The sequence below is a fragment of the Ambystoma mexicanum genome, chromosome 7p (assembly GCF_040938575.1).
Source record: "Ambystoma mexicanum isolate Mex_15411 chromosome 7p, UKY_AmexF1_1, whole genome shotgun sequence".
Lineage (NCBI taxonomy): Eukaryota > Metazoa > Chordata > Amphibia > Caudata > Ambystomatidae > Ambystoma > Ambystoma mexicanum.
The window spans coordinates 779,693,025-779,713,087 of record NC_090939.1 but is presented as its reverse complement, the minus strand read 5'-3'; the positions used below and the strand labels follow the sequence as shown (position 1 = coordinate 779,713,087).

Here is a 20,063-nt window from a genome sequence, read left to right as displayed (position 1 = left end):
GTCTGCCATTACAATTGCCGGGCTCAGTAACACTTGCAGACCTACCCCTGCCCAGCTGAAGCCTAATGTGACCTACATGTCACACAATCTGCTAGATACATTAATCACGTAAGTAATCGTACTGTAACAGTAGGCACATTATGCAACCAGGCTCTCTTTCTGGGTTTCACATAAATACCATTGACAAACTAAAGAGGTAAATTGTGCCAGGCTGCAGCAATGCAACCGTGCATGAGTTTGACATTTAATTGGGAACTAACCAGAACTAGGGGGGACCCATCTGCAATTGTAGAACAGATTTGCAAATGTTTGCCACACACAAGCGGCTGTCACAACAAATACATTCTGACAAATAGATATTAAAAAATAAAGGACAATTGGCGATTTTCTAGCTGTAGCCATTGACTCAAAGGGTCACATCCAGCCAAAGAACTGCTACCAATTTTTTCTTTTTTTACTCCATCCGCTAATCTATATTTTTCTTGAATGAGCTGAAAGTGTTTGAAATGCATTGGACTGGACAATGTTCTTGCAGATCACAGTGGAAAAAAGTAAATGTTTAGACTGAAATTGACACTAAAATTACATCAGTCAATCATGGGGCCGTGAAAATAGGCACACAATGGTTGGTGAAAGGAAAGCTTATGATTATATGTAGGGGAACTTCATCTCACCTTAGATTGTAAATAATATAGAAAGTTAACACTTAGGCATATAACTGAGCAAAATAGAGAACTCAAATACAAATCAAAACAAATCAAATCTTTATTTTAGAAAATATGGCAGATTTAAAAAAATCCATTAACAATAAATTAGATTATTCAGACACTCACCTTTTCGTGTTTATATACAAGGTTTTCAGTTTTAGCCAATCCCACAGAAAGCTGAGCCATAGCCTTGTTATGAATGCTCTCTCTCACAGAACCAGCTAAAAACGGAGCAAGGAGTTGCACTGACCATGTTTCAGGCAACAGCCTCAAAACTTGTGTTACGTTGAACTCAGAGGAGTGTTTGTTTAAAAGGTCTACACCAGCCACCTGAAGTGCATCCTCTGGGGAGTCTGGATTTAAGTACACAGAGAGTAAGAGATGGAAAAGTCTTTGTCTGTATGGGCAATCTTTTCTCTCAGAGTTCCACAGGCAGTACTCCTCAGCAGCAGCAAAGTCCTTCAGTTGGTGTACCAAGATGTTCAACGCCTTGTCATGTTCTTCCAGTTTCCCGTACAAAATTGACCTCTCCAGATGAAGATCAGAATTCTTAATTTTATCTTTAAAACAAAACAAACAAAATGACCAACCAAGAATTCTTACGAGCACACATGTGAATCACAGGTGGGTGTGTGCCTATCTGTTAAAAGACTGAGCCAGCTTACATTTTGAAGATTATACACCAGGGCAATTTGCAGCAAAATAAGCGAGTGAAATGTATGAGCGATTAAAGATTAGGTGGGGAAATACATTTGTATCAATTACACTACATTTTCCTTCTTGAGTTTTAATGTTCTTAACTTGATTAACATGAAACGTGGCACAACAGTCGTGCTGGCGGGTGCATTGTTCCATTAGAGTGCCATACATAATTTTCATGAATGTTTACAGGCGACAGAGAGTTTTAGTGTGGAAGTTATCATTAAAAAGATGCATTTGATAGCACACGTTTAAAAAACAAATGGGTAAAAAGCTATACAATTTACAGTTGGTTTCATTTAAAATGTTACCAATGGTACATATGGAACAAGTTACTTACCTGTACTTTTTGTTCTCCAGCATGGATCTGGCATGGATTCACATGCTCATTAATATTCCCCGTCAGGCTGGGAATCCTCTGTAAAATAAAAAACAGTTTCTATTTCGTTTCTAAACAGTCTTTCTCCTATAAACCAATCAGTGAGCTCTGGGTCATACTGCCCCTAGCCAATGACTGCCCTCTACCTAAGCCCCTCCTCTGGCAGCCATCTTCAGATTTGGTAGCATGTAAAGTGGCAGCAGGACCAAGAGAAGAGACGCAGAGGGGCAGGCGGGAGGGTTTGCATGTGAATCCATTCCAGACCCATGCTGGAGAACAACAGTAACAGGTAAGTAACTTGTTCCTTCTCCAGCATGGGGTCTGGCATGGATTGACATGCTCATGAATAAAGAAAACATAGTACACACATGCACAAGCACGAGAGGTGGCAAGGCTCAACAAAACAAATTTATTACCTCCTCACCATGCTCACCTTCAAGCGAACAGGTTGCGCAGCACTGCTTGGCCGACTATGGACTCTTCCCTGGAATCCCTGTTGACGCAGTAGAATTTCGTGAAGGTGTGCTTCGAACCTCCACGTAGCAGCCCTGCAAATGTCCAGCAGGGGCACACCAGACAAGAACGCCGTAGTAGCAGCGATCGCTCTGGTAGAATGGACTCTCGGACGGCCTGGCAGCGGTCGGTTTGCCAAATGATGACAGTGAGTGATACAGCCGAGGAGAACCACCTGGAAATGGAAGCCTTGGACAGGGCCTTCCCATGGTTCACAGGACCAAAGTTCACAAAAAGAGAAGTTGTCCGGAAACTCTTCGTGCAGGCCACATACAACTTCAGCGCTCTAGCCACATGCAGCGAGTGCAAAGTCTTTTCATCCAGCAACGAAGGCTTCAGAAAAAAAAACACAGCTAACACCAAGGGCTTGTTGAGATGAAATTCCGGCGGAACCTTGGGCACGAAGGAGGTGTGCGTCTGCAGCACCACCCTCGTTTAGTGAAAAGTCAAGAAAGGCTGCTTGCATGACAGGGCCTGGATATCACCTACTCGTCGTGCTGGGGTGATGGCCATGAGGAAAGCTGTCTTCCACAACAAAAACTTGAGCGCAGCATAGGTTCGAATGGAGCCCCTATGAGCCTAGTCAGCACCACATTGAGTTCCGATGCCGGGGCCGGATCCTTCACCGGCGCCAACGAGCGGAACAGTCCCTTGATGAATTCCTTAACTAGACGGTGCAACCACAGTAAAGACCGTCCCGGAGATCTGGTGTAGCGGGAGATAGCCACCTGATGGAGGTGTGAGCCAGCCCCGATTTAGCCAATAACAGTAAGAACGGATGTACTTGAGGGGCCGTGACCCTCAAAGGGTTGATCTTCTACGAACGGCACCAAATTGCAAAGCGCTTCCATTTGTGTCTGTAGCATTTCAAAGTAGATGACGCCCTGCCCTGGCGAGTATCTCCTTGCAGTCCGCCGGAAGATCGTAGCCCCCGAACTCTAATGCTGCAGGAGCCAGGCCTTCAGGCTCAGAGACAAAAAGGGAAAACGGGTGCACACCAGTACTTCAAGCACACAGGATATGGTATTTCAGAATCCAGCAAAGCTGGTGTCAAAAAATTGGTGGTGCAGGGGAGGAACGAAGGCCTTGGCACAAGACCCTACTACATACAAGAGAAAAGGAAAAGGATCCAAGGTTGGAATCCTCCCGTCCCCTGAACACTATCTATATCCGCCAAAACGGCAGTTAATTATTCAATTAGAACAGTGATACTCAATCTGTAATTTACAATGTGTCAATTCAACAAGTAGTACGCATCAACAAATTCTGTAAAACAAAAGTTATTTAATCATAAGCAAATGTAAAAGCAAAGAAAGGCACATCAAATTGTCCAATATCGAAGGCTGACGCGTTTCGAGGCAATTCCTCTTCTTCAAGAGCCTAATAGGACAACAGGTGCAGTGTTGCCATCAGTGTGCCAATGTCTAATTTCGTATATCGCGCTCAAATTCAAAGTTTTGGAGATGGAATCTAAGATGTTTCTGAGTGTTTCTTCAGATGACCTCATGAGTATACGATAGCAGGTGCTGTCATTATCAAGCGGTCTGGATCAAAATGAGTGGGGATTCAACTTGTAGCCATTAGAACAGCATATAAACCAAACCCTGTTTCTTAGGCGACATCTGAACGATGCATCCAACGACTTCAGCGTTGGTAACCTTGAGAACACTTGTATGCGTCGTCCTGATATTACATACACTAATAAGACAGGGTTTAACCTGCAGAGGCTGAAAGATATTCAGAATACAGACCAGTGTTTCCTAGGAAACGGACGCCGCAAAATTCACTGTACCACATGCAGTTTTGTTCCGAATATCTTTCAGCCTCTGCAGGTTAAACCGGTCTTATTATTGCACGTAATTCCAGGACGACGCACACAAGTGTTCCCAAGGTTACCAACACTGGAGTCGTTGGATGCATCATTCGATATCACCTAAGAAACCGGGTTTGGTTTATATGCTGCGCTACTGGCTACGAATTGAAGCCCCAGTCATTTTGATCCCGATAGCTTGATAATGACAGCACCTGCTATCATATACTCATGAGGTCATCTGAAGAAACACTCCGAAACATCTTAGATTCCATCCCCAGAACTTTGTATTTGAGTGTGATATACGAAATTAGACATTGGCACACTGACGGCAACACTGCACCTGTTGTCCTATTAGGCTCTTGAAGAAGAGGAATTGCCCCGAAACGTGTCAGCCTTTGATATTGGACAATTTGATGTGCCTTTCTTTGCTTCATCATGTGCTTATGATTAAATACCTTTTGTTTTACAGAATTTGTTGATGCGTACTACTTGTTGAATTGACACATTGTAAATTACAGATTGAGTATCACTGTTCTAATTGAATAACTAACCGCCATTTTGGCAGATGTAGATAGTGTGCAGGGGACGGGAGGATGCCAACCTTGGATCCTTTTCTCTTCAGGCTTAGAGACCCCAGGTTGTGGTGAAGAATTGCACCTCCTTAACTGGTGAGAAGATCAGCGACCACTGGCAGCTTGACTGGAGGGGACGCTGACATGCTGAGAAGGCCCGGGTACCAGATCTGCCTCGGCCATACTTGTGCAACAAGGATCATCCAGCACCGGTACCGTCTGAGTGACTGATGACTCGAAGTAGCAGTGGCAACGGAGAGAACGCATACAGAATCAGGCCTTGCCATGGGAATGACAATGTGTCCCCGATGCTCCCTGGCTGGGGGAATGTGCTGGCGAACCTCTGGCACTTGGTGTTCGTCGCTGTCTCAAACATATCAATCTGGGGACTGTCCCATTTGAGGAAAAGGTTGTCCACTTGATCCTGCAGAAGCTCCCATTCGTGGCAAGAGAGCACCTCACTGATGGGAGAGTCGGCAACTGTGTTCTTTACTCCCGCCAGGTGAAACGGAATGAGGAACATCCCCTGGGCCACGGCCCAACCACAAGTCCTGTGCCTTTTTGGAGAGTGCTGGGGATCTGGTGCTCCCCTGCTTACGGATGTAAAACATTGTTGTGGTATTGTTCGTGAAAACCCTCACCACTTTTCCCTTGAGGGACGGCAGAAAAGAGTTGAGGGCCCAAAACACCACCCATAGATTCAGAACGTTGATGTGCAGTGCATTCTCCTCCGGCAGCTACAGGCCTCTGGAGTGAGCACGTCCAGTGTGGGCTCTGCATCCTTCCAGGGAAGCGTGCGTCATGACCGTCTCCTGGTATGGAGGGCTCTGGAAATACGTGCCTCCAGCGATATCGGAGCGTACGCCCCACCAGCTTATCACTCAGCGGAACTCTGTCGAGCGTGATCCTGTCCTGGAAGCTTCCGGACACCTGGACCCAACAGGCGTTGAGGAACTCCTGCAGCGGGCGCATCCACAACCTGCAGAGCGAATCAGGTATATGCACGACAGCATCATGCCGAGTAGAAACTTGATGGTCCTTACTGTGGCCACCTTCAGTGCCAACAGCCTTTGCACCTTGCCAAAGATGGCCGATATCCTCTCCTCCGATGGTGACGTCAAGGCATGAGACTGTGTTGAGCCTGGATCCCAGGTACAGCGCGTCCTTTGATGGAGTCAAGCAGGACTTTGCATTATTCACGAAAACTCCAGTTCCGTCAGCAGGAGGACGAACCGTGCCGTGTGGTCGATGGCGATGTCCATTGACCTGACCCGGATGAGCCAGTCGTCCAGGTAAGGGTAAACGTGCATCCTTGCAGTCATAGGTGGGCTGACACCAGCGCCAAGCACTTGGTGAAGACTCTGGGCGCTGCCTTCAGTCCAAAAGGAAGAACCTTGAACTGATAATGCTTCCCGTGTATGACTAAACGCAGAAATTTGCAGTGCCCTTTGTGCATGGGGATGTGGAAATACGCATTCTCTAGATTCAGCAACGACAGAAAATCCTGCCTCCAGCTGGCCGAGCACATGGTGCAGGGTGACCATCCTGAACTTCTGGGACTTTATGTACTTGTTGAGTCATCGTAGGTTGAGAATGGGCCTCCAGCTCTGGTCTTTCTTACGAGAAAGTACCTTGAGTATACTCGGAGCACCGGAGTCGCTGTGGAACCAGCTCTATCGCCCCGTTTCGTAAAATGGCCTGAACCCCCAGCAGCAGCTGAGTGATATTGTTTTCCTGGCGGGCCACCGGTGGTATTCGCAGACGCTCGTTGAAACTCCAAGGTGAGTCTGTGGGCGAGAGAGTCCAGCCCCCATCTGTCGGTGGACATGGTCTCCCACACGCCCATGAAATTTGCCAGCCAGCCTTCCACTGGGGTGCACGGGTGGGGTCCCGTCATCCTGGCCGGTTCAATCTTGCTTGGAGGATGAAGGGCCACGTTGTATTCCCTGACGACAACGGCGTCTGCCCCCGAAGGCCTTGGAGCGACCCCTGTTGGCTTCCTGGGACGAGGAGCAGGAGAGCTGGTGATAAGAGGAAGAGCCCCCCCTTGAAACCCTTCAAAGACCGGCTAGACTTCCCTCCTGAGGAACAAAAGGACAGTCGTTGTAGAGTGCCTAGGGCACGTGCAGTCTCCGTATCTGTCTTGATGGCCTGGAGGGATTCATCCACAGCCTTACCGAACAGGTTGTCCCTGTCAAAGGGCATATCCAAAACCGTTGTCTGGACCTCCTGTCTAAAGTTGGTGGCCTTGAGCCAGCCACGACGGCAAAGCCAGATGCTGTTTCGCATCTGATGGAAACCTTTCTCCGCAATGTCCAGGGCCACCATGATGGCGTGGTCCGAAGCCACCTCGCCTTCTTGAAGGATCTCCAAAGCCTCTACCAGCTTGTCATCGGGGAGGAAGTCCAGCAGCGGCGCCAAATTAAACCACAGCTCCCGGTCGTATCTGGCCATGATAGCGAGGGCGTTGGCAGCCTTGACCTTTGTCGCCGCCGAGAAGATAACATTTATACCCATAGAATCCAATTTCTTCCCCGTGTTGTCCGGAGGGGTGGAAGAAGAAGACGCTGAACTCAGCGATGTCTTCCTAGCGGAAGCCGAGACCACCAAATCCGGCGACGGTTGAGTCCACAAGCACTTGGGTGCAGAGTCCGGCACCCTGTACTTTTTCTCCAGCCGGTCTCTTTGCTGATGCTGTCGAGGGGTTCTTCATCAGAGCCAGCCCTTCATCCCAAACATTGTCCAGGAGTGGGACTGAAAGGATGGTCTTCCTCTTCGCCTCCCGGCGCTGTTATAAGAAGCCTTCCTTTTTCTTTTCCTCCGGAGTGAGCTGGAAAAGCTCTGATGCTCGCCGATCATTGCATGGAAGGATCCTACTTTGTTCGGCGGGGAGGCCCTGGGCAGAGGTGACGAGAGGTCCCCCATCCCGCCGTCGTCATCATCATCCGTGCCCGGAGGCGATGGGTGGCATGGAGGTGTGAGATGCCTCTTCAACTTCTTGGCCGGCAGTCCCCCCCCATTGTCAATCGGGTAGCTGGAACTGGTGCCACGGGCGGAGGGCCCGTCAGCATCCTCCTCTGTCTCTACGACACCATGATGATGATGCGCATCGTGTATATGCCTATATATAGCTAATGACGACATAGCTGCGACTACATGCATCTACCCATGTTTTGCCTATATGTCAATGTTCAGTTAGTTTACCCAATGTACGTGTTTTATTCGCTAACCCCCCTCCAACCTCATTGCTTACTCGCATGCACTACGCCATTAGTAGAAGTTTACTTCACTGTCATTTTCATGGAACTGCATGTCGCCTCTGAAAACCTGATAAGCCACTATTTCCCCATCATCATCATCATAAGTAATGATTGCTTGTATCTGAATTGCCTTTACCTGCCATCAATGTATATGAATAGTGGGACAATGTCTGTCGTGTCCACCTTCTAGGGGTGCCATTCCCTCATGTCGGCACAGCACTGTACGACTAGGGCCCTTATGTCCGCCTTCCTTAATGCCATTGCTCGCGCTTGAGGCCTACGCCATTAGGGTACAGAGTTTGAAGCCTCACTCACGACTCTTTGATCGTGGCTAGTGCCTTCCCTTGCCTTGCACTACGCTTTTCTGCTTCGACACTGCCCAGTCGAATTTTGCTTGCTATTCATTTGCCTGATGCACTACTGCCAGTACCATTCATCTTTATGCCGCACCCCACCTCCCAAGGAATTACCATGACCCATTTTGCCTACGGAGTGCCCAATCTAGTATCGGCCTAGGACCGAGTACCCATCCTAAGTGTTAGGCCAACTATCTAGATTTCCAAATACATTTACTTTAACTATTTATTAAGTTCTCCTTGGCCACCAGTCAATTTGTCTCCCTCCTGCTTCTTATAAATAGCATCACATTGCTTAGAATGTCACCACATTCACCTACCACCATGTATTCTTCTATACCTGACAATAAGTCATCCAGCACTTCGCCTCCAGACATAGACTTACAACCGTCTCCTTGTACCTGCTTCCCCTGCCCTACAATTGACAGGAATTTAAGACTCAGAGCTAGATTAGCTAAAATCCATGAGGCTCTCGCCCGTTCTATGCCTACTATACAGAGAATTAGAACCACGCCACCTTGGACTCGCCTAACTATCCCAAAACCTAATTTGCCTCAGAACCCCGACCCCAATCCTCCACATAGTCCCCCTAATCAGAGCAAACTTGAAATAAATCAAGCCCACCCCCCTATAACAACTACCACTAGTCCCCAGATCAAGGGAGCCCTAATCAACGCCAGGTCGCTAGTAGCGCATGCAACAGAAATTGAAGACATGATCCTCAAAGAAGACCTTGACTTCCTTGCTATCACCGAGACGTGGCTACATCCGGCAGCAGGCCCTATGCTCATGCTAGCAGTCCCAGACAACTACTCCATCTTGAGACAAGATACAACCAATCCAGAGGAGGGGGTGTTGCTATCATCCACAAATGTAGTCTCACCATGAGATTAGTAACCCCCTAATTAACGTCCCCTCATGCAAATTACTCTGTTGAAGTTCCACTTACTAATGCCCAAACCCTCAACATCCATGTGATCTATCGTCCGCCAGGCCCAATAGGCATATTTGATGAGGACATTAACACTATCTTAGCCAGCAACCTTAAAAGCTCGACTCAAGTACTTACCCTTGGGGACTTTAATATGGGCTTTAATGACCAACATGCCACTACCACGCTTAATACCCTTTCTGAATTAGGATTTACCTTATGGAACCTACACATGCCAAAGGCAGAATACTTGATTGGGTGGCCGACTACAATTGTCTAGCTAACATTACTGCCATCTCACCCTTAGCCTGGACTGATCATCGTCTGGTTTCATTCATGCTTTCTACCAGCCGACCCTTACTGTTGCCGATCAGCAGGGCTCCACCTACACTCACGAGAAATAAAGAAAGTATCACCGTGGAGAGACTTATCCCAAACTCACTCCCCACACTTGACTCACTCCCTGACAACTCCGATCCTGAGACGTTGGTCGAAGAATACATTAAAATTATGTCCACTTCGTTGGAAATAATCGCCCCCCTCAAACTCAGACCAAGCACGCCTAAAAAGCACCTGAATAAATGGTATACACCATTCCTTAAAAACTTAAGGCAGCAAAAAAGAAATTGCGAGGCCACTTGGTAAAAACTCCCCTCAGCAGCTAATAAACGCAAACTTACTAAAACTCGCAGCCCTCTACAAAAAAAATCTGCCTAGCAAAGCAAACCTCCTTTGACTCCCGTATAACCCAAGCTAAATCAAACATGAAGGAATTATTCTCCGTCCTCAAAGAATTAGAGATCCCTTTAGCACCATCTGATACCTGTACTAAAGATAAAAATTGGTACTCAGAGATCCAAAATGCCTTAGCTAACAAAATTGCTACCCTACAAAGCAAAATCTCCTGTAAAAAAGCCTCCTTGATTGACCCCTCCCCCTCCAAACCTACTGAGAAGCCTACTTTATTGGAAACCACCCACTTTAACTTCTCCAAAGTCACCATACTTGAAGTTGAAAAAATGATTTTGTCACTGAAACCTTCCAACTGTCAGGGAGACCTGTGCCCTGCACAGCTCATCAAGGATGCTGCCCGAGACCTCTCCCCTTTCATCACGAAGCTAATCAATGCCTCCTTCTCCACCGGCTCTATCCCTACCAATTTAAAACAATCCTGGGTAATTCCGTAACTAAAGAAAAACACACTTGATCCAGCCCCGCCAACCAACTACACGCCCCTCACGACCATACCTTTTCTTCTAAAAATCCTGGAGAAGGTCGCTTACGTACAAATACAGAAGTACTTGGAAGAACACCACATACTAGGAGCTAGACAATCTGGCTTCCGTCCTCAACACAGGACTGAGACTGCCCTTATTGACCTTAAAACACAAATCGATGAGCTCAGAGACAATGGCCAAGCTGCCTTACTCCTCCTCGTAGACCTCTCTGCAGCATTTGACCTGGTCGACCGCTCTGTCCTATGTACCCACCTCAACACATCAGCTCACTTCTCCGCAGAGGCTATCACCTGGATCAGATCATTCCTTAACGGTAGAACTATGAGGGTTTTTTCACCCACAGCAGCAGCAGACCCCATACCCATCACCTGCGGTGTGGCACAGGGTTCTTGTGTCTCGCCCACACTGTACAATATATTTACCAAGCCCCTTTTCGATGATCTGGATCATCTCGGTATCGCCTACACCAATAACGCAGATGATACCCAGATCCTCCTTCCACTTTCTGGGGATTATGGCAAGGATTTGGCCTTGGTGAATAGAGTGTACATCATCATCCAGGCATGGATGGCTACACATGGACTATGCCTGAATGATAAAACTGAACTCATCATCCTGGGCACTACCTCTAGCCTAAATAAATTAGGCCCTGTCTATTGTTTCACAAGTATGGCAACAGCATCAAAGTAGGACAAGAGGTCAAAACGCTAGGTTTTTACCTGGACGCTAACTTCTCTTTCAACAGACAGGTGAATTCCTTAGCTTCTTCTACGGCCTACACGTGTAAACTGATCCATGAAGCCAGACCCTTTCTGTCCGACACTAGCTGCCTGACCCTCGCGAGAGACCTCATTTTGTCCCGCCTGGACTATTGCAATGCTCTTTATCTTGGGGCTGCCAAAGTCACTACCAACAAATTAAAAACTCTTCAAAATATTGCTCTTAGAGCGGCATTGTGTATCTCCAGAAGAGATCATATCACAACACATAGAAAGCCAGTTATTCTGTTGGCTATCAAAGATAAAATTCTCCTAAAAACTGTGTCACTTACTCACAAATCTCTCAATAATGCTGCTCCGATCTACTTGATCGACAGATTTCACAGACAGACTTCCCTGAGGCCCACAAGAACAGTCTATAAAAACTGCCTCTCTGTCCCTAACTTTAAACGTTCCACCATAGGGGGTAATAGCTTCCCAGTGAAAGCAGCAAAACTGTGGAATTCTCTACCGCCAACCCTCAGAATGGACCTGCCCCATCAAAACTTCCGTTCTAAGGTTGTTCTATGGCTGAAAACGTAGGCCTTCAAACACTCCTAGGTGTTAAGTCTTGCATACTCTCTCCTTCTGTACATATTGTATCCACATGTGTTTATCTGTACATACGTATATAAGCCTGCTATTATCATCACTGTGTGTATGTATATATTTTTGTTGTTGTAACTAAGCTTTGCATATTCATGTAACTGCTGCGCACTGTAACCCTAGGGTATGATTGCGCATTACAAATAATGAAACAAACAAACCAGCGTGTGGAGGGCCGAAAGGATGTCCAGTGAAAGATCTTTCTGGGGGTAGCTGCGCTGGGCCCTGGAGCCACTGTCGTGGGGCGATTCCCAGACGTTTCCCTAGTCATCATCCCCATGGATGTTGTGGACGGAAGGGATCTCAACCTCATCGGATGAAGAAATGGCCATTCCTTGGAGGCTCCCCTCCCCCCCTCCCTTCTTCGGGTCCTGAGGGGTCGGTCTCATCTGAGGTCCGGCATCCTCCGGGTCTTCTTAACAGGCTTGCTCAAAGCCTCCCTGCGGGGAGGAAGAGACATCCTGGCCATCATTGGGATACGCTTGGCCGGGTTCGCCCCTACAGCCTTGGAGAGTGACACTGCCACCAACTTTATGACGATTTTGCCTGGTGCACCTGAGCCTTCACGGAAAGGCCGGATGCCTTGTCTTGCTCGGCCTTCTCCTTCATGGCCAGGTCAGACACCTTGTCCCGTTTGGACTTCTCCTTTGAGGCTGGGTCGGACCCCTTGCCTACTTTGGTCTTCTCCGTCGCGGGTAGGCCGGACACCGTACGCTGCTTGGCCTTGTCCTGTTTGGCCTTCTCCAGATTCTCACTCAGCTTCCCTGGGGTAGCTGACTTCCTCTTGGACAAAGAACCAGAGTGGTGACTGGAGATCGATGCAGATTGGGATGACAATCGTGCCCTGACTGTCGCGGGAACAGCAGCAGCGGCGACCCTGACGGAAGTAGACTTGTGGTGCTTGGCCTTGTGTTGGGCCCCTATGGGTGGGCCGCCCTCAAAGGACTTAGAAGCCTGCTCAGGTTTGCTAGATCCAGGAGAGGCATGCCCCTGGGTACCACCCGGGGCAGAGGCCTTGGCCTTCAGCCACGACTCCAACCGTTGGTGTCGATCCTTCATTGTGCGCTTCGTGAAGCCATGGCAAATCACACAATCTTCTTCCTTATGCATCGGGTGCAGGCAATACAGACACTGGGAATGTTTGTCGTCCATGTACACATTCCACAAACTGCAGTCGCAGCAAAGCTTGAAGAGGGAAGCGCCGTCCTTCTTGTCTGACATGATCCACACAGTGTAGGCCTGAAGAATTTCTGGAAGTTTCTAAGAAGAACACTCGACGAAATCAGCCCTTGAGGGGCGCTGAAGAGAGCCAAAAAACAGATCTCCGTTAGTCGGACGGATAATCGATTGAGCACATGGGCTCGTCTGACCGAATAATAGAGTGTTACTATCAAAAAGCAAAAAAAACGCAGACAAGCTCGAAGAGCGAAACACGAGGACTCCCAACACTTGAACGTGCGGTAAAGATCTGAAGATGGCTGCCAGAGGAGGGGCTTCGGTAGAGGGTAGTCATTGGCTGGGGGCAGTATGACCCAGAGCTCAGTGATTGGTTTATAGGAGAAACACAGTTTAGAAACAACACTGAAACTGTTTTTCTTTTACCTAGGATTCCCAGCCGGACGACGAGTAATATTCATGAGCACATGAATCCATTCCAAACCCCATGCTGGAGAAGAGTATTTTTGTGATGCTTATGTCCACACTATGTCCCGGTTTTCAGCCAGTGTAAGAAGACATCTTCATGCTGCCTGTGCCAATATATGTCAGTATTCTCACACAAAAACACAAACTGATGCTGGACTTGCCCAGAATGCTCGTAATGGCAGTTTAAGAAAAGGAATACGTTACTTACATGTAACTCATGTTATCCAGCATTGGTATCTTTCATAGATTCACATGCGGTATGAATATTCCCCATCATTAGGCTCAGAATCTTTGGGTAACAGAGCAGTTTATTTTTAAATTTAAATACAGTAGTCACTTTAGTACTCTAGTAGCATCATTTTGGGTCAAATTGCTGTACAGTCTATACAATGGGCTCCCTTTAGCTCCAACCCCGGAGGTCATCTTCAGATTTGGCATAGTGCATGTAAAGTGGCAATATGAACCAAGAAGAACTAGATGGGAGGGTCCTTCTCCAGCATTGGATTTTTCATAGATTCACATGCTGTATGAACAGATTACAAAGCAGTACCACATAACCATAACAGGCGGAAGCAAGCTCCTTGAAGAAACACTTACCATAGGTGACACTCACCTCACACAAACATGTTATGCAGAACCACTGTGGACTCCCTGTTGACACAGAAAAAACATTGTGATGGTATGCACAGATCTCCAGGTCGCTGCCCAGCATATGTCCAGAAAGAGGACACGGGAGAGGAAAGCTGTCATGGCAGCAATGGCCCTTGTAGAGTGCGCTCTGGATCTGCCTGGCAGAGGTGTGCTGGCCAGTTGATGACAAAGATGCAGGAGGAGAGCCACCTGGCAACTGATGGTTTGAGAAGCACATTTCCCATTCTAGAGGGACCAAAAGCCAAAAAAAGCTGAGATGTCTTCCGGAACGGTTTCCTACAAGACATAGAATTTCAAATCTTGCATTACATCCAGAGAGTGCAGAGAGAATTCCGCTGGTGAGGAAGGTGAACTTTAGAAGACCGGCAAAAACACTGGTTCATTAAGGTGAAACGCCAAAGGGACCTAAAGCATGAAGGAAGGCTTAGTGCGCAGCACAACCTTGGACTTGTGGAAAACCAAGTAGGTAGGCTTGCAGGAGCAAGCATGAATTTCCCCCACACACCTAGCCGAGATGATGTCGACCAGCAGAGCAGTCTTCCAGGATGGTAATTTGAGAAAGACTTTGCACAGCGGCTCAAAGGGAGGGGCCATGAGCTTTGAGAGGACGACATTCAACTCCCAGGATGGGGCCAGCGGCTGGACTGGCAGGAAGGAACGGAACAACCCCTTGAGGAACTCCTTGATCAATCTGTGTGACCGCAGAGAGGGCCTGGTAGAGGAACGAGTATAGCATGAAACTGCTTCCAGGTGCACCTTGATGGAGGAATGTGCCAGACCAGTCTGAGCCCACTATAGCAGATATGGCAAGACGTCTTTAGGCTGCACGTTGAAAGGGTCAAGACCCTGGCCTACACACCAGCAGGAAAAGCGTTTCCATGTACTTCTGTAACAGGCAAGCATGGAAGAAGTGCGGGCCATCGCCAGAATTTCGTTACATTCTTGCAGTAGCAGAATATTTCCAAATTCTAAGAGTGTAGGAGCCAGGATATTGGATTCAGAGAGGCTGGATCATTGTGCAACAGTGCACTGTCGCTCCTGGAGAGAAGATTGCATAGAGAAGGCAGCCTCATCGACAGGGCAGAAGACAGGGTGAGGAGGTCAGAGTAGCAGAACTATCTTGGCCAGGTGGGGGCCATTAAGATCAGTCTGCACTGATGTTGTCTGAAAACATTTAACACCTGAGCCACTAGGGGAATAGAGGGAGAGGCATAAAGGAACTTCCCCTCACAGGGAAAAGTGAAGGCATCCCCCAGACCGTCCGGGGGATGGAACATGCTTGCAAAGGCCACACACTTCTTGCTGGTGTGGATGGCGAAAAGGATGTTTTCCGGGGTGCCCCACTGACGGAAAAAACAGCAGAGCTGAGCCTCGTGGAGCTTCTGTTCTTGGCAGGAGTTGAGCTCCCTGCTGAGCGAATCTGCCATTGTGTACTGAACAACCGCTAAGTGGAAAGGAATGAGGAACATGCCCTGACCCAATGCCACAGAGCATGAGCTTCTGCCGACAGGGAGAGAGATCTGGTGCCACCTTTCTTGGGGATGTATATAGAACATTGTGGTGTTGTCAATGACTATCAGACTCACTGGGCTTTGATTTGTGGCAGGAAGGATTTGAGGACCCAAAAAACTGTATGCAGCTCCAGAAGATTGATAGAAAGAGTCTTCTCTTCCTTTGTCCAGAGACCATGCAGATAGCTTGTATGGATGGCCCAGCCCTCCAGAGAGGCATCAGTTGTGATGGTGACCTGATGCTGAGGTCGACAAAAAGGAGACCCAACGAGATGGGCACAGACCTACTACCAGGCCTTCCTGTCACAATCTGAGGTCCACGTGGATTATTATACCTCTGTTCCCAAGTACCAGTCAGAGAAGAGCTATCAACTCGCTGACCTATTAGTGGGGCAACAGGTGGCAGGCAGGAACAGAAAACACGGGGTCCCAGATGGCTGTAAGGGAAAGGCACGGTTAGTAGGCAGGTGTGAGGTAACTACAATAAGCACAACTGAATAGACAGAAAAGAACACCTACCCTAGGGATTATGGTGGCAGCTTGTAACATAGCTGTTCCCCCCGAAGGTGCGGAGAGTGGGGTTATGGAAACCACAATGCAGAAGGGTTCAATGAGGTTGGGTAGTAACACCCAAGAAGCAATGCTTGGTTTCCAATGCAAGTACCTGAGTCTGAGGGGTAGGAAACAAGGCAGTCCAAGAAGCAATCCAGGGGTCTTCAGCAGTTCAGATGAAGAAGTCCAAAAACAACCAAATTCAGAGGGCAAGATCCAAAGGCAGTCCAGTGGGGCAATTCAGGGGTCTAGTGAGTTCCAGTATAGAAGGTTCCAAGGGGCAAATCCGAAAAAGCAATCCAGTAGAAAAACAAGGTCAGGAATCCAGGAAATCCAGTAGCAAAAACACAAGGAGTACAAGAAACGCTAGCCGCCGAAGGAACAGCTGAGAAGCACTGACAGAGGGCTGGAGCTCTCTTAAGGTGTTCTTCCGGGTCACGTGACTGCCCACCTGGTCACGTGACCACATTCTGTGTTGTTTCTGGGTCACGTGACCGCTAATCGGTTCACGTGACCTTCTGCTGTGGAGCGCCGTGCCCAATGGGCGCCTGCAATGAAGGAGGGCACTTTGTTTGCCTGTAAGCGCCAGGGAAAGCCCCAACGCGATCGGGGGAGTAGGTGCTAGGGACACCATGGCGCACACGCCATATGCTCCCGGAGGGCGGGCAGGTGCAGGAGCGGAAGGAATCCGCGGTCCGCGCTGTTGCTGAGAAGTCAGCAGACCAGGTAAGTAGGAGGGGGTCCGAGGTCCAGGCTGATGTTGCGGCGAAGAGTGCATGACACTTCCCAAAGTGCTTAATCAGAACAATTATGTCCTCAAAGGATACCAACACCTGCTGCCACCTTGTATTGAGGAACTCCTGCAGAGGCTCCATTCAGTGGAATGAAGGAGAGAAATGCACAAGAGGAATGCACAATGACATCATCCGTAGGAGGGACTTTAGGTGACGTGCTGAGGCAGTTGTCTTCCTGGAGAGGGAGAGGGCTTTGGCACGAATGGATCGCACCCTCTCCTCCGAGAGAGTGGCTATGCCATAGTTCATGTTGAGCCGAATTCCCAAATCTAGCGTGTGCTGAGATGGAGTTGGACAGTATTTTGCAAAGTTCACAGAAAACCCTAGCGACTGTAAACATAGGATTGTGGTTTCAGTATGGTGGGTACCAGGTGAAGGGACTCTGCTCGCACCAGCCAGTTGTCAAGGTAAGTGTATACTTCAGCGACGAAGGTGCGCCCCTATCAGGGCAAGAAATTTGGTGACTACCCTCTTGGCTAGAGGTAGAACAAAAGGCAGGCAGGCCCTTGAAATGGCGACCTGCCACCGTCAAGTGCAGGTATTTTTTATATTGATATTTTATTTCTATCGCGCTCGTACACTAGTGTTTCAGAGCATGACAAGGCAAGGGAGGGGAACAGGGGAGAAGAAAACAACGCTCTTACTAGGCCCAGTGACATTGAGAACGCGCAAGTGCATGGGAGAAGGGGAGGGGAAAGTGCATGGAAAGGGGGAGAAGTGGAAAGTGCGAAGCAAAGGAGAAACAGATAAATAATAATACATAAATAATAAAGGAAACCAACAGTGGTAGTGCAGCCATCAATTGGCAAGTGCTGGGTTTAAGGCAGCAGACAGGGTAGGTCTGATAAGTGCAAGAAGAAAAAAAGGGTGGGCTGTATGGGTACAGATACAGACCCCAGTGCAAGGAGTGGCCCGGAGGCAGTGCGGAAGGGTGGAAGGATAAGCAGGTACCTGGGCCAAGAGGACAGAGGGTGGCCAGGTGCATGGTGCCAAGAGAGAACAGATCAGCAGGGTAGAGGGGGAGCGAAGGCAGAAGCAAAGAGCAAGGTCTTGAGGTGCTTCCGGAAACAGAGATGGTGCTCCTCAAGTTTTAGAGTGGCAGGGAGGCTGTTCCAGAGGGAGGCCCCAGCCAAAGACAGATCTACCTCCAGCTCATTTCTTTGAAAAACAACTGACCCTGAGGGAGTTAGAGGTAGAGGAGCGAAGAGCTCGAGAGGGGAGGCATTTGCGGATAGCTGAAGGTATTTTGGACCCAAGCCCTAGAAAACTTTGTGGACAATGCTGAGAGTTTCAAATTTAATCCTTGCATCCACTGGGAGCCAATGGAAAGATTTCAGAGCTGGAGAGATATGATCCCAGGGCTTGAGGACAAGGACAAATCTTGCAGTCCTGTTCGATTAGTTGCAGAGGGCAGAGAGTAGAGGAAGGTAGATTTAGAAAGAGGCTGTTACAACAGTCCAACCTAGAGAGAACCAGAGCTTGGGAGACCATGAGCTTCTGGGGGAAGGAGAGGAAAGGCAGAGTACCTCTGAGGAGGTGCAGTAGGAAATTTGACTTTTTAGAGACATCAGAGATGTGGGCGGAGAAGGAAAGGGTGGAGTCAAAGATGACCCTGAGGTTCTTAGCCTCACAAGTGGGGGTAGGAGGAGGGCCTAGGAGGAGGGCCAAGGGATGCCAGCCAGAGAGCGAGGGGAAAGGATGGTGAAGGTGTGCTGATGAGGAGGATCTCCATCTGGGCATTCAGACAAAGATCATTGGCGGTACACCAATCTTGAATGGCAGTCAGGCAATCGGAGATGAGAGGTAGACGAGGCGGCCGAGGGCCGCCTGAAAATGAGTGTCGTCAGCGTAGAACTGGAAATTTGAGCAGAAAATGGCCATGCAGTGGGCGAGAGTTGCCATTTATTGGTTGAAAAGCCAGGGCGAGAGGTTAGACCCCTGGGGAACACCACAGGTATAGAGGAAGATAGATCATAGTAAGGACCCAAGTTGGTACTTCTGGTGACCTGGGATGTGAAAATATACATCCTCTAAATCTAAGTATGCAAGGTGAGACGACATGCTGTAGCGTAACCATCTTGAAGGTTTGGGCCTTGAGGAACTTTTTGAGGATGGGCCTCTGGACTTCTTTTTGACTAGACAGTACCTGTAGTGCACGCTCTGTTGACAATGAAGCAACGGGACCTGCTCAATAGCCCCCTTTGACAGGAGTGATCCTACGTCTTCTAGCAGTAAGGGTACATGCTTCTAGACATTTTGTAAGAGAGGAATTGTGGGTGGTCTATTGACGAAACTCCAGCGTGTGACCCTGCTGAAGGAGGGATAACACCCATCAGTCTGTGGTGATGGCACGCTACTGATCGACGACTTGGGAAAGCTCCCCTCCAACTGGGGTGTGAAAGTGGCGGGTTGTCCCCAAGACGGGTTGGGTTAGGTTTGTTTGGTTGATTGGCTCCTGGTGTGCAAGGTTGGTTTGCCTGGTAAGACTGAAACTTTGCCTTATAGCTGTTTGACGCCGAGAATGTCTGGGACCGGTATGATGGGGAGCGGTACGAGGGTCTGTAGTCCCTTAATGTTCTGGAGAAACTCATTACCCAGATCGAAAAGGACTGGCAGCGTTGTAGCAGCATGCCAAGTGAACGGGCCATCTCAGAGTCTGCTTAATGGTTTGAAGGGCGTCATCTACAATCTTGACAATCAGATCTACACCATTAAAGGGCATGTATACCACCTTTCCTTGAACTTATAACTGGAAGTTAGTGGCCTTAAGCAAGCTGTGACTGCATAGAACAACGCTGTTACCAAGCTGTCTGAAGCCAGTGTCTGGAATATCAACGGACATTGATATTGCTTGGTCAGATGCATCCTCACCTTTGCAAGCAAGGCGAAAGCCTCATCCTTTTTATCATCAGGTAGAAATTCAAGAATTGGGCCTAGCTTAAACCAAAGTTGTCTGCCACAGCTTGACAGAATGGCAATTGCATTAGCAGCCTTGATGGAGGAAGTGGCCATTGATATGATGCGCTTGCCAAAGGCATCCATATGTTTCCCCTCGTTGTCAGGGAGAGAGGGTGACAAG

At 48.4% G+C, this 20,063-nt stretch overlaps 1 protein-coding gene across 3 annotated transcripts in view; it reads right to left on the bottom strand.

The window, feature by feature from the left end:
• The window catches only part of TGFBRAP1 (transforming growth factor beta receptor associated protein 1), a 1,165,459-nt gene that overhangs the window by 61,985 nt on the left and 1,083,411 nt on the right, over positions 1-20,063 (bottom strand). For all 3 annotated transcript variants that reach the window (XM_069636918.1, XM_069636917.1, XM_069636919.1), the window contains one exon: positions 834-1,267. In XM_069636918.1, the coding sequence (XP_069493019.1) occupies positions 834-1,267 (434 nt within the window). The remainder of the gene's footprint in view (positions 1-833; positions 1,268-20,063) is intronic.